The following is a 22,302-nucleotide window of genomic DNA, read 5'->3' on the forward strand; positions in this document are numbered from 1 at the left end:
CACCATCTGCCGGGCTGATTTGTGAATCTAAAACATCTAGGACGCCTACCAAACGCATACAAAATATTCATTGAAATCGGTCCAGCCGTTTAAGAGGAGTTCAGTGACATACACACGTACAGTAGAATTATATATATAAAGATATAATGTATCTGAAAGAATATTATTATTAAGTGAATCTTCGGCTACATGAGTCATAAATCAAACACGTCTTTATTTGAAAACCTTTATTAAATAACCATTACATTAATCTAATCAATATATTTATAAAATATAACATTTTAAATAAATCTAGGCCAACCGCACACACGGAGTCGCCGATACGTCGACGTTTTGAGCGCTTTCACTGGAATTACTATTTCTAAACATGCATTCTCAAGCAAATAAGCCGGATAATTGAGTAAAAGGGATTCAAGTCAAGAATATGAAACTACCCTCTAAATTACAGCTGTAATAAAAACAGTCTGTAATAGTTTTTTGAGTGCGCGACTTCAGTCTATCATTGTCCAAAACAATTGGCAAGTCTGTGTATGATAAACACTTCAAATTATCGATAGACGACAGTATCTATGATTTCATATACGTGTCCTTCGTAGTACGTTTGGTTTACGTTACAAGTTATGTCATATGTTGGTCAGAACAAAGTATATATCTAATATGCTAAAAGCTTTATTTACACTGTTATTTCATTTTGCTAAAAGCTGACTTCTTGATGCGTCTATATCTTATTTACGCGAGTATTACACATTACGTACACTTTTACCTGTTTGAATGTTTAACGTTGAAATTGAGAACACACATACAAAATACGAAGTCAAGTTTAGTAAATTAAAAAAAAGTTTACTTCTAAACTAATCTCCATACTCAATTCGTAAGTAACAATCGTCTTGAGAGCTGTCAAACACGTCAAACTTCACACAGAAATAGTTTGACAAAAAAGAAAAAAAAAACTTGATTTAAATTTGATTGCCGTTCGAGTATACTAAGTGTTTAGTATATTGTGTCTAAGGAAATATATGCTAAAACATCTGTGTCAAATATTCGTACTGTGTACGAGGCATGCGTCGTGTGTGCGGTCGACCGAGGGCCTAATCAGACTGATCCGAGTTGCAATATTGCACAATATTCTTTTAATACATTTCATAAATCAGTCAAAATTAGTATATTATATCTATTTCGGGGTTTTTGGCTTCCAACAAACTTTTCCTTTGCTCTCTGGTGACTTCCTTCAATTCCCATTTTAATCTTCTCTCCCCCCTTACATTAGTGAACACTGTGAATTCGTATCGGGAGCGGGGGTGAATCCCGGAGGAGGTTCAGCCATATCTCCCACCAATTCTGTGGGGGGCTGTCCAAGGTCTTGCGTCTGGGAAATATCAATGTTATTGTTTGCCGTCCCATAATAGGGCATGAGGCAGATATTTTTCTGTGTCTGTTTCATTGTTTTATAATAAGTTATCTTGTAAGTGTCTTTGAACTCTATGGGTTATTTGATAAGATTTTAAAAACCATGTCAAAAAAATATTTATAAGTGACTATAGAGCCCATACAAATTAGTATTAATTCTTTTAAACATTCTAATTTTATTCATAATTATAAAGCGGCGAAGTTCTTAGGCAAGATGGCGTCGCTATAGTCCCTGTGACGTAGCTTGGTTGTAAACACTTGTAAAAGGGTTTTTAAATATTATCAATAATAATTCTTAAATTACAGAAATAGACATTATTTTTCGATCAAAAACAGGCACCGACAAAATTCCAAGATAGTAGTAGGATTAAACAAGACATTATTTACAAGCAAGCTACGTCATCGTCGACTCGACTAATCTGTCACCGTTATGACGTCACGTCACTGATGTATAAAATGTTTAATAATTATTAACAAGTTTTTTTTACTCCAAAAGGCTTTTTAAAGCCCTCTTTTATATAGATTACTTTTAATAACCCTTTTTTTAAATAAGGTCTAAGCATATTGTTTTGTGGAGAACCAAACTGTGAAGGTTTTCCTTGTTGAATCAGACGCAGAAAATATCTGTCTCATGTCTTAAGGCCGATTTACATTATCTTAGTGTTTAGGAGAGTGCTTTAGGATAGTACTTTAGTTGAAACATGTAAACGCTACTTGCTTTAGTAAACGCTACGCTAAAGAACTTGCCTTTCAAGTTGTACTAAAGCACTCTCCTAAACACTAAGATAATGTAAATCGGCCTTAAGTGTACTAAGCAGATTTCTCTGCATTATTATTCCTTTTTGTTTAATGAGAGACAGGTGATAAACACATACATATACATTTTGGAATATATGACACAATAAAAAAAAAGATAAATTATAATGAATAGGTTAGATAAATTCATAATCGTCTATATCACAGACCTTTTGCATCAACTCCAAGACAACTTGAAAGCGTCTCTTCTTGACATCCTCAGGGTCGGACTCCTGCTCCGGCTCCAGTTCATCACACACCTGACGCATCAATTTCTCTTGCTGGGTGAACCTGAAGATATAATCTAATAATTTTTGATAACGTTCAGTAATTTTTCTTATCAAAATAACCTAAAATAAAAGTTGGTCGTGCCCAATTCGTAACAGATTTACAGGAATTCTCTAGAAAGGTAATGAAAAAAAATATTTATTCAAAATTAATAGCCATGTACGGAAAACTTTGATGTATTAATTATAATTATGACACACTAGTACATATTAAAAAAAATACTAGGTGACCCGGCAAACGTTTTGCCATGTATATTATTTCTAGGAAACAATATTTTAGTTTAATAAAAATAACTATCTACTATACTGAAAAATAGGGGTTGATCGTAGAGGGGTGAAAATTAGGGGTTGTATGTATTATATTTTTGTATCATAACATAATAAAAACAAAAAAAAGTTATTATATTGATTTTTGACATACGGGATACACACTATAGCTAGGTTTTGACACTTATACTTTGTTTGAGGAGGCAAACGGACTGAAGGATGACCTAATTTTTAGTGATACTGCCGCCCATAGACACACACATCGCCAGAACGCTCGCAAGTGCGTTGCCGGCCTTTAGAATTGATACGCTCTTTTCTTGAAGGACTCTAAGTCGAATTAGTTCGAAATACTTCAGTGGGCAGCTGGTTCCAAATGGTGTGCGGCAAAAACTGCCTTAAAAACGCTCAGTTGTGGAATGATGAACGTTGAGGTGATAAGGGTGGAATTATTATTAAATAAAAATTTTCAATGAACCAAATAAACCTACCTTTCATATTCTACTGGATCCAAGGTGTCTTTGTTATTCCGAAGCCACTCGGGATATTTGTCAACTAGTTCCTTTAGCGAAGGGTAGAGCACCTCCTTTGACAATAATGACTGCATCATTCCTTGCATGAAAGGTATAAAGGCGTTGCCCTCCTGTAAATAAAATTATTCAAATATATATTTGCAAGAAATCATAAATTTTTAAGTATTCCTATGACTCACTGACTGATAGGTTAGTTTTCATTAGATGCCTAAAGTCCTAATAATATATTAGACATCTTCAATAAGGGAGCGTTCAAGTATTACGTAACGTATTTTGGCCTTTTGTAAAACGTTACGATGCGGGGCGGGGATTATATTACGCGTTATTGTTAATATTTTTTTCGACTTACACCACACAACTAAAGAGTCACTAGGTGGTCACGAAACGTTTTACTATACTTGGGTACCCAAGTACTTGGGTATACAAAAAAACCTTACGGCGCGTTACATGGGGGGGGGGTCAATAATCTCCAAAAATTGCGTGACGTAATACTTGAACGCTCTCTTCTAATGCACAAAATACATAAGAAAAGATCATTAAAACAGGCTTCTAAATATTAGTGTACCTGACTTCCTTCAGATAAGTTGAATTCCGCAAACATATTTGCAAGGTCAGCATCTGAGAAGGGTGTTTGTAAGTTCTCTGTATTGGTGTTAAGGTTCTGCAGAGTTTGAGATATTGCTGCTGATACCTGTGAAAATGTTAAAATAAATATAAAATGTTAATAAGGAAATTTCTGTAAACATTTAAAGTAATATCGTTAAAAAAATTGTAGTCCTAATTTTTTATGTTTTAGTTCTAAACTCATCATTTTACCAAGGTACTTTTTAATAAAATCAATGTATAGATAAGAAAAAATTCAACATCTTTGCATTTATAAATTAATTAAATTACAACCTGCATTTTTAATAGGCAAAGAGACATAGACAATTTCTATAAATAAGCTTAAAAAAGAAACTTACTAACAAAAAATCATATGCACATAGTACCAAAAAAGTTAGCTTGTCAGCTTCGTTGATAAAGAAAAACTTATCTTACATCATCTATCTTGCCCTGTACAGCAGGATCACCTTGCACAGGTGCATTGTTGCTTTCCCCTTGTGGCTTTAGCACTTGGGCAGCTGCCTCTGAAAATTGACAACTCTTTATTCATTCCATAATGGAATATTGGTCAATGCACACTCGGAAGATCTGTTTCAATTACCAGTGTAACAAAGTTAATAAACAAGTTTGGTCTATTATTGTTGTTAAATGTTCAGAAATCTATCTACCATAGTTACATAAGAAACTGTTAAAATATATTTAAAATTTTCCTCCAATTTATAAATGAAATTTGCGGTGAATATCACACTAGACTGCTAATTTAGTTGCAAGTTCAATAATATATTAAAAAATAGGCAAGATTTTATTACCTTTTTTTCTAAACAATTTATTATATGAACTGGGCTGAAACCAGATTTTTAGTATGCTCTCATGCTTAACAGAAATTAATAATGAAATAATAATAAACATACCAGCCATTTTGGAGAATGTTTGTGCTATTTGGTCCTGTGAGATTTGATCCTCTGAAATTATAACAATTAATAATAATAAAAGTTGCACAAGACATAATTTGAAATTTCATTGACAATACTTAGAAATCTATGATATGTATCAATGGGACCCTACCAGGCACACCACTAAAACTGCCAAGTATAGTAGCCATGTTGCTTTCAAATTGTGCTGCAGCTTCCTTTATAAACTCCTCACTCCACATATTTTGACTTTCCCCAGTAGATACTTGTTCTGCAGAAGGCTCTTTCTTTGTCATGTCTTGTAAGGCACCTAAGAATAAAATTATTTATAAAACCTTTTTCCAGTGATGTTAAATGTTGTTTTAAATACATGCACTTAACATTGCAACTAGTAAATGCAGACCTTTGTGGTAAATGTGATACTCTCATATCAATATCATTGTAAGTTATAATTACTAGATATTTTGACTATCAGAATATTATGTTAATTTTATTTAAGAATCAACGACTTTTATTATAATTATTACATATCACATGTATCTGTTTGAATAAAAATAAAATGCAAATTACAGATATATTATTCATTAAAACACTTGAATGACTACATAATTAAATATAAATTGTAAGAGCTATAATTAAATAATGAGCATTCTAACTACAAATATTCTTATTCACTTTTTATCCTTGAATTTATCGCGAAATTGTAAAGATTACCTTCGAATGTTGTGTAATAATTGTTTTAGGTTACAGAAATTAAATTATATCTTACTGTCCAACAAATCATCGAGTTCTGGATCGCGATCATCGTCCTTTTTGTCCACTTCTTTATTATCCGCCATTATTTTTTAATTAATTTATTAAAAACAAAATAAAATATTGCCCACTGGAGCTTCAACTTCTCAGCGCTGAAAATTTTTGACTGCTTTTGACAGTTCATAGGTCAAGTAATTCTATAAATATTTTCAAATGATTACTAAAGGTGACAATTGACATAGGCAACATTGCACGTTATAAAAATAAATCACAAGATGTGACCATAGACACTAGGAGGGCTTTTTTCATAGATATGGTTATATCTATGATGATCTTAATTATGTAGTCTGTGCGAAAGGAGAACCGTCGTCGAAGGTTTGAGGTCGCACCAGTGTTAATTATTACAAGTTACAACACTCTAAACACTACTTACAACGACGTTATACAGGTCTCTTACCGTCATTATACATCGACGGCAATCTTCGTACTTAATATATAGTATATTTCATTAAGAGTGCGGAAAGCCTGTCATTGCAAAGAGTTCCGACAAATGTCTACCCGAGCCGAGGCGCAGCCGAAGGTGAGGGTTGACAGTCGGAACAAGTTGCAATGATGGTTCCGCACGTGTACTGAACGACTATTTTTAATACAGTTGCGAAAAAATTTAACAATTTAATAAAATATTAAAAACACAATAAACTCAACTAACTAATCATTTATTTCTTAAAAAAGTTCTTATAATTCACATATACATTTAAATTGGTACAGTTTTTTTACGAACTGGGGAAGTTTTAGGTTGCATATTTACTGTTTGAGACAAACTATTATTAATTTCGTATGATTGTTCATGTATATTTAATATATAATATAACAAACAACTAAACTCGCAAAGAACATTTTTGGAAAATGGCGCCAACTGTAAAATAATATAAGCAGAGATTTTTTTTTTCTTCACCCGTTCTGGGTAGGCAAAGGGAAAAGGGGCTGCCCATACAGCCAAGTCTTCAGTAGAATTTTTGTATTGATATGAAATTTAATAAGATGAAATGAAATGAAACCTAACCTAACTCATTGAATCAAATCATTAAATCTGATATTGAAACAAATTATTAACTTCTTTTTTGAAATATTTGCATGAGTCATAAAAACTTCTATGATTTTTTTTAGTAAAAACTTCGTGGTTTGTTTTTTCTTTTTAATAGACATTAATTTGACAGTTGGGAAAGAAAACGCACTAGTTCGGAAAAGGTAAAGAAAAAGCACGAGTGTGTAATAGCCCACATCCCGAACGCTATACGTCCCTGCAATACGCCACTTTTTGAGCAACTGTATTAAAAAAATCTTTTTCTATCTGTGCCAGTTTTTAGGTTCGATTTTTGCTAACGAGTACGAGTGTGGTTTGGTGTGCTCTGAGATTCCGCGATGTCCTTAACACCGAAGGATCAACTTGTAATCTACTAAAGTAATAATTATTAAAACTACATTGATAAATCTAAACATTTATTACGCTCTATAATAAAACAATGAGTTATGTTAACTAGCTTTATTTTACATGGTAACTTACAATGAGGTAAATGAAAATATTATAATTGTGCTACTACTAGGTACATAGCATTATAAAAAATATATTTTAAAACTCTTAAACAGCTAAATGGTCTTGCTGCTATAAATGTGAAGTGATAAGTATGAAAATTGTAATCATCTATCACACATTTATTTATTATATATATCTACAATTAACCTGTCCAATAACAATAAAATGTAATATATAATACTACGATACTAATAATAAAACTATAGTACAATAATGTAAATAGGTAACATTAAAATTATTTAAAGTATGAGTAGGCCCAGTTTAAAATATAAATGCATTTTATTACTTGGGGATTTATAAATCTATCGTGTATGTAGTTTAAATAAAATGTGTAATACCTTTAATACAGGTATATCATTTTGTAATTTTAATGCTTACCTTTAACAAGGACACGGTCTGTCTATTGAGGTTGTTGAACTAGATAAAAGTTATTTAGTTTATTTGTTATTTAGTTATTCATAGCCTATGGATTTGTTTTATTTTATTGTAGATACATATAACAGAAAACACCCTATGCAAACTGTGGCCGTCATAGTTTAAATAGAGTCGGATATCATAAAAACATATAAATTCTGGTATTGAACCAGTATCTGAATTTTATAGGTATATAGTGGCACAAACTAAAATTGAATTGTACTCGTATATTGTTATTATGTATATAAAATATATTTTTGTACGGTAATCGTAAAAGTATTCCTTTTCATCTTTGTTCTAGCTTTGATCACATTTATCATCGATAATGTAAGTAATTGCGACCCTTATTAGGTAAGATATTTGTTGAATGGCAACCCTACAAATGCTTGGTGATCGATGTTGCTGACTAGCAGAAAATCCGTATGACGTAATAGTAGAAGAAGTAAGCGAGTAACCCGTAGACAATAGTCTGCACCAGTAGGTCCAAGTAAAACAATCTGAAATAGACAATAATATATTATAGAAGAGGATGAGAGAGTGAAATTATAAAGATTTCAAGATCAATAAAACACAATTTATTTATTAAATTTTTTCAGACAGGGACATTTAAAAAATAAATAAATAAATCAGTGGCGCTGCAACATCTTTAGGTCTTGGCCTCAGATGTCTGAATCTATTTCATGATCATTTTTAAATCTAATAGGCAAGTAGGTGATCCGTCTCCAGTGCCTGATGTCGATTTCCTCACGATGTTTTCTTTCACCGTTCGAGCAAATGCTAAATGCGCACATAAAAAGAATGTCGCCTCGAACCTACGACCTCAGGTATGAGAGTCGCACGCTGAAGCCACTAGGCCAACACTGCAGGGACATTTTTAGGAACACTTAAATTCGATTGAATTTAATGTATGGCAATAATATATTTTGTAAGTTTCCAATGTTAATACCGTGGTGTGGATGCATTGAGCATTTACTCCAACTGGTACAGTTAACAAAGGACGGAAGGTCCTAGCGTATATGAGTAATAGATACGGGCGTTGACTATCGATTATAATGGCCAAATATGAAGTATTAACCCCGTGAATACAGATTAAAGAGTGTGATAGACAAATAACAAAATAGAGATTAAAATTACTGTGTGTGTCGTCGTCGCGCGGCTGGTAGCGTGCTGGGATCCTCTTTACAGCAAAACTCACGCGCACCTTTAATGTAGTTACGGATGTAGGAGCTCCATTCAACTATCTATAACAACATACACACACAACAAAAATTTAAAAAAATATAAAAAAATTGTAATTTTTTATGTATTTGTGTATGTCCAAGCCCGAATACATAATGATTAATATAGACTTTAAACTTATAGCGAGTCTTTTTTCGTAATCACCTTGTTTATTTTAGTAGATAGGTCCAGAAGAAAAAGAATAGGTATCTAATGATATATACTGAATGTTTCTTCGTTACAGCATGAAATGAAATAATGAATAGCTAGATTTAAAAGGTCAAATCTATAAATATAATGATATCTTAAGCGATATCATAATAATTTGGTACTATGATAATAATCAAGTATTACGCCACCAATTATGACGTGCAAGGAGGTTCTGATGCGCAAGAAACCGCGTAGTACAGCTAGCCTTTAGATAAACAATGGTAAGAATAATTATTTCTGATACATAATAGGTTTTTTAGCATATCTCACCCTTAGATCTGTATAGAAGATTTTTCTATCGTTCTCCGAGATGAGGTCAGGTAGGGAGCGGTATAATTCATTGTCGAAGAACCACTCCTTGGTAGTGTAATACTGAAGTACTTCAAGACCGTAGTTCACGCGTTTCTGGATCTTTACCATGCTGAAAAAACATATTGTTTTACAACTAACTAACTAACTACTAACTAACTAACTGATAACAACAACATTCTTCTTGAAGATTTTAAAAACTGTATAGATATATGTCGCAGTCAACTAGCTTAATAAGCCGTTCAATTAACAGCCTAGCCTTTTAGCTAAACAGCGCCGTTTAACTAGCGGCCTGAAAGATATCCACTGAAGATTAAACTTCTTAAAGAAATCTGTGTGCGAAACAATGTTTCGAAATTCGACATTTTGTAACTCACAAAGTTTTCTGTCCCATAAGGAACATGAGCAGGTCCACGAGATAAGCGGGCAACATATGCGTGAGCAGAAGTGCAGCCGTGTGATGCGCGCGGGAACTTTTCGCTGATCCTCCAGGGTACCATAAGCATAGAGAGAATGGAAATTCGTGGACGTGAATACGACCTGTGGAAAAGGATTTTGTTATAACCCATCAACACTTATATAAAAGAGTCGGAGTATACTCCCCGAATGAGCAAAACTAAGTAAAAATCTAATGTACAGTATAGTAAAAAAAGTAGATTACCAACTTTACTATGTATACTTACGATTGGTATTTAGGTAGATATTGAGATTTTTCTGAATAAATACCAACATAAAAACTATATTATTATGTTAAATGATATTGCTTTTAAAAGAGTATGCAGCCGTAAGACTTGCAATACCAGTCAAAACCGGAATGTTTCCATTGCAGCAGTTTGGTTGAGTATTCTCTTAAGTCTAAAGCAATTGACTATAAAAGCGGGAATTAAATTTTTTGATTCTATTCCATATTATGTCTGTGGTTACACGTTAAATACCTTAAGTATTATTAAATATTGCAATAATATCTTACCCAAATCCAGGGCTTGTCCCCAAGTGATGGGATTGACTCCAGACTGTGTTACATTACAGACTCGCACCTCCTTTGGTCTAAAATTATCGATATAATCATATTATAATAAAGTTTTATAGCATTGCATTTTTACTTTTAAGTCGACAGTTATGAGGCACTTGTTTTTCTTATGTAGACTACAGTGCTACCATATTTTGCAAACATAATGATAATAATTCCAGTTGCGTTACAACCATAAATAGGTCTTCAAATTGCATTAATTTCTTTGATATTTTATGGTACAAGTAGGTGATCAGCATTATGTTTGGAAGAAGTGGTAGATTTTTGGATTTGGACATAGCGGTTTCACGTTTTCCTATTATTATAATTATACTTATGAAATTGAAGTCCATAATATGTTTATTTGTTTGCGTATAGAGATCCAAGCTTTCTTGTCTTCAATGTTGCGCGTAGTATTCAATAATTTAATAGATTGCCCTTGTTAGCTAGTTAGGTATTTCCTGCCTATTTCCTTGCTTCCTTCATAGCACATATGTCATACCTATCTAATGCGGTGAGGTAGGCAAGCACGAGACAAGCATTGACAGCCATGTCCACAGGCATCACGTCAGCTTGGTAGCTATCGTTACAATGCATTGTACGGATCACACCTGGAAATTTAAGAAATCGTCAGAAAGTTATGCGAAGCGTTAATTAGCTTATGACAATTGACAGCCTTCTCAAATCGTGTAAGGCAACACAATTCTCTACCACCTACACGAACGAGCTTGTTTGAACTAAGTAAAACAATCAAACCAGTGGTGCTACAACCTTTTTTAGGTCTTCAGATTTCTGTATACGTTTCATTATGATTTATCTAATAGGCAATCTAATCAGCCTCCTGTGTTTGACACACAACGTCGACTTGGTCTAAGGCAAGCCTCACGATGTTTTCCTTTACCGTTCGAGCGAATGTTAAAAGCAAGTAGACAAAGTCCATTGGTGCACAGCCAGGGATCGAACCTATGACCTCAAGATGAGACCAAGCTGAAGCCACTACACCAACACTGCGGCGGGACTAAGTACTAAGATTTTCAAATGCTTTAAAACATAAAATAAAAAGCCTTTTATTTCATGGATTTTGTAATTACATTCGAAACATTAATAACAATTATATGTCACAATAAGAATTGCAGTCAGTTTCTATATATATGTCGCAGCCAACTAGCTTAATTAGCCGTTCAATTAACAGCCTAGCCGTTTAACTAAACGCCACCGTTTAACTAGCGGCCTGAAAGATTGTTCAGCTAGTTGGCTGCGACATATACACTTACTTAATATATTACAAGTTAATAAATGATAATTCTGGAATTATAACTGGGTTATTAGCCCTGTTCCATTTCATACAATAAAGTAGAAGCCATAAGACACACTACATACCTTTGCCAGCACCAACAAGCAACCCCGTTGGTCCATTCATGTTGTCCACCCATCCTGGTATAGGTTCCTTTAAGGCAGCCATTACTATAAATGTGCATAAATGTTTAATTTCATAATTCACAAAAGTCGACTATTAAGAATTCTACTTAGACATAAAAGTATAAACACAAAACGCTTGACTTAAAATAGCAAATAGCTTGTTACATATCCATTGCACTCCCTTTGCTCCGCCTTATCAATACCTGTCTTTCTGTAACTCACTTTTCGAACTCACACAGCGGTTTTCGCAGTGGCGGTTGGGCTCAAATCAGTCGTAAAGCAGTCATTTTACGATTTGGCATTCTGATGGAAGCTTGTAGTTTATTTCTCGACTTTATAAGTAGAGGAAATAAAAATCTAGAATATATATTATATTTTGGACTAATATATATCGCCCGTTTAATTTTCCATTAAAATAATGCCCAGTTAGGAACCTACCACTGTCTTCACATACACACACTCTATCTTTAGCATTATTTACTTATCACCTGCAGGTTGATGACCTGGGAATCAAAAGACACGCCATGATAAATATAACCCAAGGAGGGCGTGATACCTACCAATCGAAGGCCTTGCGATGACAATTGGAAATTTTCCCTCGTATTGAGTAACGAGGTCCTCTGTGAGGTTCTTGGTGTACGCGTATGTGTTTGGCTGCGGCTCGATCAGTCTGTAATAAAAATTCATGTTATATAAAGAAAATTATGTGTTCTGTCTCTCGCCCGTATTCAGTTCCGTTTCTCAAAATATCGGAATGTATGGCTACGCACCATATCCGTTCCAACAAGAGTAATATATCGACGTAGGAAAGCATATTTGCTGTAACTAGACAAAATACCTAAAGTGACTTTTTACTGCCATTAGAATCAGAACCGCATCGAATGTCCCGGGTCTTGTGCCTCTACGATGAAAAAAAAATTACATACGCCGTTGAAAACGCCCGTACTTATATATTTTTTAGCAAGATTAAATGCTGTATGTAGACCAAAATCCAGTCATTTTAGACAATTTGTACTTACAGCAAAAGAAAAACTGCATTTTTTTCTTTACAAATACTTACTTCTTCCCATTTAAAAACTTAACGCTACTTACAGCATTTCTGCGGCGTGTGATTTTTACATTCGCACTTACAGCAGTTTTTTTTCCATTTACGACATTTTATTTCAAGCAAACATTACATTACCAAATGACCCACTGCATTTCTAGATCTAATCATAATTATAAACTAATCTTACATCTTAAATTGCAATTGAAAGTACCCAAAAACATAAATTTACTGCATACAGCATATTTACCGCCTGTAAATTGATAATATTTCCGCGCGTACATTTTTCTTCCTTAGTTACAGCGTTTTAAAGGTTTGTGATTTAAAAAACTGTATGCTGTAACTAGCCAAACACGTACTTATAGTAACTTTGGATAAAAAGTTTACATTGCAAATGGTGACTGGCAGTTAAATAAATATATGTTTCAAAAATGGTAGATAGCAATATCATGGATAGGTTCGACACTATTATTTTTTTTCCGAAATTAATTAAGTTTTTCGGCTCTGGTGAACAATTGCAATATGTCTACTTACAGCAAATATGCTTTCCTACGTCGATATATACATGCAAACACGAAAACTACACTCTTCTCCATTATTCATAAATGAGAATAAGCTCAAAGAAGCCTTGTACTCTTCCTGGGTCACCGGGGTGCTTTAAATAATAGAGAATTTAGTTTTACTCTATAATATACCACTCGCTTACAACAATAGAATATTATGCGGAGTTATGAAATGCTATGAAATTAATGTATGCAATGTTGAAGAGAGTGTCTACGGCCGACGATTTACTTATGTAAATGTATGGCGATTATTCGCCACGCTTATAAAACTAAGAAAGGAGTGAGCAAATTTAGCTTAGTTTTTGTTTAATATTATTTAATTAAAAATATTCCTTTGTATCATCCTCGTCTTACTTTGTATTATAATGACGAAAAAATATTGACTGGTGCTCAATGGGTAAATAATCAAAATAATAAATAAGTAATGACTTTATGTTTAGCACTATACTACAAATTCGAAGAATATAAATATAACTTTTGGTTCACTGATGTACGCATGAGTGCTTTTATGAATATTATGTAATAATAAGGTATAAATATCACCAAATAGATTTATTTTGACTAGACGATGCTTAAACAATAAAAAATCTGTATTTTGTTTATTGCTTTCTTTGAATTGTGAACTATTATATAACAATTGTTTCCTTTAACTTTGATTTTGTTCCCATTGGAGTAGATACTCTTGGGCCGTGGGCTTCAAGTGCACAGGCGCTAATTAAAGGCTTAAGTTGGCGCCAGGTAGATAGTACCGGTGACCCCAGAGTTGGTGCTTTCCTTTTGTAATAATTATTATTATTACTATGTTGGTTAAGAATATTGTAAATACTTTATATTTGTGTGTTAAATAAATGAAATTTACCATTGTTAACTGTGTTCTATGTTTGTGTTAAAACGTTTTTGGCTTTATATAATAACTAGTCTTAAAACTGGAATGAAAAAGAGGGCTGATGTATCAGACTTGAGTCGATCCAACTGTAAGTCATGAATTCTTACTTAGGCTGTAGGTATGTAAGTAAGTCATCATCCATCCATTTCACAGTATGCACCACATCCTTTGGCGCATGTTTTGCTGGGTACACGCGCTCCTCCAGAGTGTGAACTTCACATCGGCAGTATGACGTCGATACATGCTCGAACACCTAAAATATAAATTTAAAACTAGAAATGGGCTTTTATTTTTATGCAGCAACTGTGAATTGGCTGGTTGCCATGTAGTCTTGGTTAAATTCAATTCTAGCACAAATTCTTTTTTCTGCTTTTGTATATAATCTTGCAATGTTGGTGTGTTGCCGTTAATAGGTATTAACTTATCAATTATTATGATGACAGGCAATTATGATAAGTTAATACCTATTAAACTTAACTTACGTATTGACGTATTTAAAATTAAAAAAAAACACCTGTTTTCTGTACCGATTTTTAGTCTATCTCATTATTGTAGGGTGAGATTCAGAAGCTCGAACTATATATTTACAATCTAATATATAAAATTCTCGTGTCTTGGTGTTTGTAATTAAACTTCTCCTAAATGGCTCGACCGATTTATGTGAAATTTTGTCTGCCTATCGGTTAGGTCTGCGAATCAGACAACATCTATTTTTCATACCCCTTAATGTGGGTGGTCCACTCCTAAATTTATTATTTATTTTTTAGACACACTGGCTGGCTAATGCTTAGGCCATTCGTACGATAGATTCATTATTTGGCAGAAATAAAAAAGATGAAACATGATATAAAAATATTTCTTTTAAAATTAAATTAGCGCTAATTTTCTTTTCTGCATTGGAACTACTTGTATGTTACGTTTTACTTCCAATAAAAAAGGAAATGTATTAAAGAGTTTGTTTGTTTAATTAAAAAATATGGAATTGTGCTTTCAGAGGCTTCTAAGCATAGAAGAAATTTTATTTAAATGTGTTATATAATAATGATTCTATGTAAAATGGTAAAATAGTACAAACCTCCAGATTCTTAATGCCCTCCACCAGTTGCAACACTTTCATGGTGCCCAGTGTGTTCATATTAACAGCGTCCCGAATGAACATATCAAATCTGAAACCATATAAAGTTATATTGTATCAATATAACTTTGCAGCTTGGATGACTTAGAAGAAATCTAGGCTCTACGGTGCCGCAAAGCAACATTTCCAAAATATGGTAGCGACGGAGCATTGGGTGAGGACATTATAAGAATAATAATAATCCGGTGGCGCTACATCCTTTAATGAGTCTTGGCATCAAATTAGATCCGTTTCTTTGATATTATTTTTATTTTTAAGTAGGTGATCAGCAGTCTGAGGCAATTCCTCGATTTTTGGATTTGGACATGCTCGTTTCCTCGCGTTTACCTATAATTATACTTAAGTGCAAGTGCGCAGACGCTAATTAAAGATTTAAGTTGGCGCCTGGTAGATACTACCGGTGACCCCAGAGCTGGTGCTTTCCCCGCTCAACGAATAAGTATCGTAATACAGCGAGGAAATGCTGCCAGCGTTAAAGGTACACTGCCACAGGAACCAAACATTTTTAATTTTTAATTACTTTTATTATTACAATGTAGATTAAGAAAATTGTAAATACTGTATATATATTTGATTGTTATATAAATAACCGTTTAAAATGTCTACCCTTAAAAGGTTTATGTTCAGAAACGAAAAGGCTGAGTATAACGGGCGGCCTTATCTCTTAAAGGCAACCAGAACTAAAGAGGTATACCTGACACACGCAGCACAATGAAAAACGCATTGCACTTCCTCTTGTATTATCTGACGATGTTCTTCAGAGATGCCAATATCCTCTTGCAAGATATCACCCGGTATCAGGTGGAGCTTCGAGAAACAATCTGGAGATGTCGCTTGTAAACTCTCAAACACCTGAAACAGTTAAAAATACAATGTAGCAGTTTGTAATGAAAATTCATTTTGAGACAGAAACATGAATTTTTAACTTAAAGAAAAATAAATCAGTGGCGCTACAACCTTCTTAGGTCTGGGCCTCAGATTTCTGAATCTGTTTTATGATTATTTGTCATAGGCAAGTAGGTGATCAGCCTCCTGTGCCTGACATCAGCATCGACTTTTTGGGTCTAAGGCAAGCCGGTTTCCTCACGATGTTTTCCTTCACCGCTTGAGCGAATGTGAAATGCACACATAGAAAGGAAGTCCATTGGTACACAGCCGGGGATCGAACCTACGACCTCAGAGACGAGAGTCGCACGCTAAAGCCGCTAGGCCAACACTGCTCTTGAATTTTTAACTTACTTTAGACAAAATGATTAACTTTTTTTTTATAAAATAGGCTAGAGGCGTATGTAAGTGTCACCACCGCCCATGTAGACTCGTAAGCTCGTGAGTGCGTTGTCGGCTTTTAGGAAAATTTACTGTTTTCTTGGTTCGGACATACTCGCCACTTACCTTACAATTCATGAAATCATGCAGTCGTTCTTTCGTGCCTTGTCCGCGCTTTGGCCGCATCAGCAAGTATATTTTCTTCACATCTGGGCAGCATCTTAGCATCTTCTCTATAAGAACCTTTCCCATAAACCCAGTGGCGCCTGTTATAAATATAGTTTTGTTAGCGTAGTACTCCGCCACGCCGATAGATGGCGCCATTTTGAATTTCGCTACCTGAAACAAAATGGTTTTCTATTGAATTTTAACTGTAATTATATTTTCAAAATTATTTATCCAATATTGATGTTGTGTCTTTAAACATTGTCTCATCCCAGATTTACTGAAGCCATAGTTAAGCTTTGTTTTTTGTCTGAAATTATATTTTTTTAGTCTCACAATTATTAATAATTGTCACAATATTAACACCTGTATAAGGACCACACCAAAAAAAATACGCTTCGAAAGGTACATATTTTAAATAGTTATTCGGGGAGCCAAACACAACGCTTGCAAACCTTTGTAATAGATGATGTAAACTAGTTATTAGTATTAGTTCAATGGAGTAACGGATGACGAGATAATAACTGACAGCGTTGTTCATTATACAACGATGGGAAATCTCGATTTAACTTTGCGTTTATTTATTAACAGTTATTGTTAGAAAACAATTAATTATGATTTGACAGGAATAATTACTGTTATTATATTAAAGACTAACAAGGATCGTAGAACGAGTACTCTAAAGTCTTTATGGTGAGGAAAACTTATAATAAGATTTTTACATGTTTTTGTACTTATAGCATTGCGCAAACCCCGCCGCGGCGCGACATCTTAGTGCGAGAGGGTTATTAGGGACTTGCTATTGTGACCCACTAAAACCCAAAGGCGTCACCAACAATCGCCCTAGGCGGGAAAGGCAGAGTCTTATCTTATCTGCCGTCTCTCCACGCAAATTGCCCACCTCAATTCAAACAACTATCAAACGTGTAAAATGTCTTGTTTCCCTGTTGTATGTACATTGCGATAATAATAATAAATCGTTTATTTCAAATTTGCTTAATTATAAAAATCCGAACACACACCCATTTGAAAATACATAGCATGTAAATGTCATATTAATTATCATAATATCTTATAAGTTAAGTTATTTATAATTGTTGGCAAAGTTATGGTAGAAATATTCTGCCACGATATAAAAGCACCCCAAAATTTTTTTTAATAACCTTCCCCATGAAAACATTCCACGGTAGTGATCTAGAACTTCTAGGAAATTGATTGAATAGTTTGATAGCCATGGTGCATCGTGGTGCAATATGCAAGTACCCACAGCCTTGGATCCCTCGGTAGATACAAGCAAGTTTATTTATGTTTTGAATAATTTTGGATACTTTTTTTCAATCATAACTGCTTCTAGGTCTACTATTAATATAATTCCGTTATGCCCGCTTAAATATAAGGAATCTCAAACTTTGATCATTCATATAATCTAAGCTTGTTTATGGACCTCATCTAGATAGAATGCGAACAAGGTTTATTGGTTTTAATTATCTTTATTAACACGCGAACATTTCTCAAAATTATATTGTCTTTAAATTACTTTACATTTAGTTAACGCTTTAATAAATGAATGCAAATACTACCTTTTAAGTCTGTTTTGCACGAAATATAAGAATTAGATATAAATAATATTATTTACAAATATATTTCGAAATAGATGATTTTATTTATTAATAAAATGATTATGGAAGGTTAGTATTTAGTAATTAAGTTTACTAATTACTAAATTAGTAAACTTAATTACCATTAACTAATTACGTTGAATTAACGATCAATTAATCGTTTTGTTGTAATTCTCAAATTGTTGCCCTCAAGTTTTGTGTTTCATTGGGAATCGAACACAAGACTGCATAGTTTAAATTTCTAACAGCCTTTTCATAAAATATGTGTAGATTATGACATAAGATTAAAAGACTTAGCGCTAAGCATGACTTTAGTATCTCAACTATGTAAACGTATTTAAAAAGAAAGAAAAGAAAGATAGTATGCACAAGGATCTTAATGTGGATACAGTCCTAAATATTAGGTCCTTATTTAAACAGGCTACATAGCAATGTGAATGTTGAGGCAATAAACTTCTTGATACAACAGGAATAAAACGCCTAATGAGAACTAAACCTTTTGTGACAAAAACTGTAGCGTAGAGAATAATAAGTGCAAGTGCGGTATGTCGGACACACGAACATAGTGTCTAATCATTATAGAACACTAAGACTGTTGATGAACATTACCTTAGTTTAAACTATTCATTAGTATTGTAGAAAATTAAGTTAACATAATATTACTTATTAGCCACAATTATTGTATAGGCTACATTGTAATTAATGTAAAGTTGCACTCTTTTTGTGAACTTTTTAATTAAAACCAAAAAAAGAAAGAAAGAAAAACTTTATTACACGTAACAAGAATAATGTATAGTTAAAAGAGAATTTGATTTTATGACACATGTCCATGCTTTCGGATGGTGCATTCTTAAAGGTACCCTTTGCAAGTCACGCCGCGGGCGGAAGTATCGCTTGTAATGAAATAACTGGCCCGCTTATTAATAAGTGTGTCAAGGTCATTGGTGGTCATATAAAGTTGCCAACATGTTTGCACAACCACGCCGTGCGAACCTTTTCCATAGTAATTCAAATTGATAAATCATTCACCAATTTGAGCGGTAGGAGGATTATTTTCAGTCAACGATTAAATTACAGCGAGGAAAAATTAAATGATTTTAATTTTTCCTAAGTAAAATTAAATTATTAATTTATTAATTAAATTATTAATAAAATTAATTAAATTATTAATAAAATTAAATTCTAAGTAAAATTTGTACAGTACTAGACCCGGCAAACGTTTGTTTTCCCATGTATCTTATTTCTAGGAAACATTTTTTTAGTTCAATAAAAATAACTATCTACAATAATCCTTAACGTTTAGGGGGTTGAAAGATAGATAGTAGCCGATTCTCAGACTTACTGAATATGCATAAAAATTTCATAAGAATCGGTTGAGCCGTTTCGGAGGAGTATGGGAACGAACATTGTGATATAAGAATTTTACATATATAGAGATAATCGGTGACACGACATACTGGGGGCCCGAAAAATATTACTCTATACGCCTATGAGAAGCATTGATTCTTTTTGCAGTTGATTCATTTGATTATATAATAAACGTGACATAGGAAGGTGTTTTTGAAGATATTAAAGAATATTGATTTTCACATTTTTTTTCATATTACAACGAACTAGACGTAGCCAATAGTTATTATTTTAAAAGTGTATAATAAAAACAGGGAGCAATCGGACAGGCGGTTCACTTGATGCCAAGTGATACAGCCGCCCATAGACACTCTCAATACCAGAGGGCTTGTGCGCATTGCCGGCCTTATACGAACTGATGCGCTCTTATCAAAAGGGACCCTAAGGGTCTGTTTCACAATGTACGGATAAGTTCTACATAAGTTCCAAATTAGCTATTTATTACTTATTGGTAGGATAAACACTATTGTTGCGTTTCACGACTGTCAGATAGCGCTATTCGTCACATAAAGTCCATCATAAGTTATGAGTCCGATGAATGTCAAATAGCACAATTTATCTTACAAATAATTTATGTGTGGCATAGCTATTTGGTACTTTATCCATACATTGTGAAACAGACCCTAAGTCGAATTGCTTCGGAAACATTTCAGTGGGTAGCTGGTTCCACATAGTGGTGGTGTCCAAAAATCTTAAATAACGCTGAGTTGTGAAAGACGTCGCGGTGATACGGATGGTATTTTGTATGCTACTTCGACGCCCGATTATGAAATTCAGCTAAAGGTATTAAACCGAACAACTCTTCTGAACACTCTACTATGTTTCTCTTCTCTCCAAGATGCAAAGAGTCCCCAGATCTTTACGCAAAACAAAGGGATCAATCCGCTCGGAATGTGACTGGTCGTCGTTGATCCAAAAGCTCCAATAATACCTCTTATTAAATTATTATATATTATCATTGATTCCTAATAAATTAATATTAATTCCTAAAAATATAGTTATCCTTTGTGAATGTAATTTATAAAAATTCAAGCGACGTCTTTGTTTTTGATAGTTTAAAACATGTACAGTTATGTATACTGCATTCAAATGCTATGCAAATTTAATATGAGGTGTTATGTTTGTTCACAGTTTGTCTTGTACTACAAGTACATATAATTGTGAATAATTAACTCGTTATTGACAAAGAAATGCCGTTTCTCATCGAAGACTTTCCGTTATGTACTCATTAATAGCAATATTAACATATGTTTATTGATCTATCTTAATATATATAAATTACGTGTCACGTTGTTTGTCCGCTATGGACTACTAAACTACCGAACCGATATCAATCAAATTTGCACACCGTGTGCAGTTTGATCTTAATTAAAAGATAGGATAGCTTACATCTCGATTTATACCCACAATGTTATTTTATTGCAAATTATTTGTTAATTATTTGATAGTCACAATTCTAACAGATGGCGCTGTGTTGAAAGTAGCAACGTTTCACATAAGCTACAATTTAATGGCATTACCACCAAAAAAGCATGGTGGTCCCCATGACTGGTGTTCTCCTACTGTTTCCCTTGAATAGTTTACTACTATGTAATGTAACAAAAACCTTAGCCACAGCAACGCTTGGCCGGTCTGCTAGTTTCTTAAAAATAAATCGTTTATTTGCAAAGAAAGTGGTACATTTAGATCGATTAATTATGAAAATCCCTGTCACATAATAAGATGATTTCAGAACTGGCAGTAAATCTAAAATTAGAAGCATTTAATGTATATTCCTCTTTTTGATGATCATAAGTGTACATTGTGTTACCTATATGAATAAATGATTTTTGATTTTGATTTTTTTAAGAACATTAACATAATGTCATAATAATATGTTGAGTTATTTAATTAAGATCTATAACTTCTAGGAAGGTAATTAAGTAGTTTGATAGCTATGGCGTAACAAGTTTTTGAATACATCGTGGTGGTCGTGGTTTATTGCAATTGATTCTTACGGTCGTTAGGAAACCGGAATATCATTAAAAGTCTACGACATATTTACATAATAATTATAAAAGCCCTTTATTTCAGATACATTTATATTTATTTGGAATAGGCTTCCTCCAAATGCCGCCGTTTCTGTCTGCACTTTGCCACTGTGCCAGGATTGCATTTCTTAGGGGAGATAATCCATAGCAGGGGTCTCCAAACTTTCCAGCCTTAGGGCCATACTGATTACTCCAGTAAGTTCCGAGGGCCAAAACCATATTATCATTGTTGCCGGTGGTAAAAAGTGAAATAGTCCACTGATGAAAAAGGAGTTTTCAAGTATGCTAGCTCTCCGCGGGCCGGACAAAATCTGTCCGTGGGCCAGATGTGGCCCTCGTGCCGTAGTTTGGAGACCCCTGATCTATAGTAATGGACTTGAGTGGTGGACAAAGGAAATGAAGCAGTACTGTACTCGCAAAGACCTTTCGGGCACATACTGCCCATTATTATTATTATAAA

At 33.7% G+C, this 22,302-nt stretch overlaps 2 protein-coding genes across 2 annotated transcripts in view; both read right to left on the reverse strand.

The window, feature by feature from the left end:
• Positions 1–212: 212 nt before the first annotated feature.
• LOC125055358 (peroxisomal biogenesis factor 19) lies at positions 213–5,739 on the reverse strand. Its single transcript, XM_047657786.1, has 8 exons — positions 5,570–5,739; positions 4,955–5,110; positions 4,801–4,851; positions 4,325–4,413; positions 3,852–3,977; positions 3,245–3,396; positions 2,373–2,493; positions 213–1,366 (listed from the first exon to the last, which is right to left on the reverse strand). Exons 1-8 carry the CDS (start codon positions 5,637–5,639, stop codon positions 1,259–1,261), a joined length of 873 nt encoding a protein of 290 aa, XP_047513742.1. The 5' UTR covers positions 5,640–5,739; the 3' UTR covers positions 213–1,258.
• A 2,212-nt stretch (positions 5,740–7,951) lies between these two features.
• The window catches only part of LOC125055290 (putative fatty acyl-CoA reductase CG5065), a 31,780-nt gene continuing 17,429 nt past the window's right edge, over positions 7,952–22,302 (reverse strand). Inside the window, exons 2-13 of the mRNA XM_047657685.1 lie at positions 16,748–16,960; positions 16,050–16,207; positions 15,296–15,386; positions 14,328–14,473; positions 12,287–12,396; positions 11,688–11,771; positions 10,810–10,918; positions 10,269–10,345; positions 9,676–9,838; positions 9,260–9,410; positions 8,696–8,802; positions 7,952–8,058 (exon numbers count right to left, since the gene is read on the reverse strand). Of these exons, the coding sequence (XP_047513641.1) occupies positions 7,968–8,058; positions 8,696–8,802; positions 9,260–9,410; positions 9,676–9,838; positions 10,269–10,345; positions 10,810–10,918; positions 11,688–11,771; positions 12,287–12,396; positions 14,328–14,473; positions 15,296–15,386; positions 16,050–16,207; positions 16,748–16,945 (1,485 nt within the window). The 5' untranslated portion in view covers positions 16,946–16,960 and the 3' untranslated portion in view covers positions 7,952–7,967. The remainder of the gene's footprint in view (positions 8,059–8,695; positions 8,803–9,259; positions 9,411–9,675; positions 9,839–10,268; positions 10,346–10,809; positions 10,919–11,687; positions 11,772–12,286; positions 12,397–14,327; positions 14,474–15,295; positions 15,387–16,049; positions 16,208–16,747; positions 16,961–22,302) is intronic.

The sequence above is a fragment of the Pieris napi genome, chromosome 13 (assembly GCF_905475465.1).
Source record: "Pieris napi chromosome 13, ilPieNapi1.2, whole genome shotgun sequence".
In the NCBI taxonomy this organism is placed as follows: Eukaryota; Metazoa; Arthropoda; class Insecta; order Lepidoptera; family Pieridae; genus Pieris; species Pieris napi.

Coding starts and splice junctions, on each gene's coding strand:
- LOC125055358 (XM_047657786.1), bottom strand. CDS start 5,639: ATGGCGGATAATAAAGAAGTGGACAAAAAGGACGATGATCGCGATCCA. Junction 4,852..4,954: donor CAGTTTTAGTGGTGTGCCTG/GTAGGGTCCCAT, acceptor TTATAATTTCAG/AGGATCAAATCTCACAGGAC. Junction 4,414..4,800: donor AACATTCTCCAAAATGGCTG/GTATGTTTATTA, acceptor GTCAATTTTCAG/AGGCAGCTGCCCAAGTGCTA.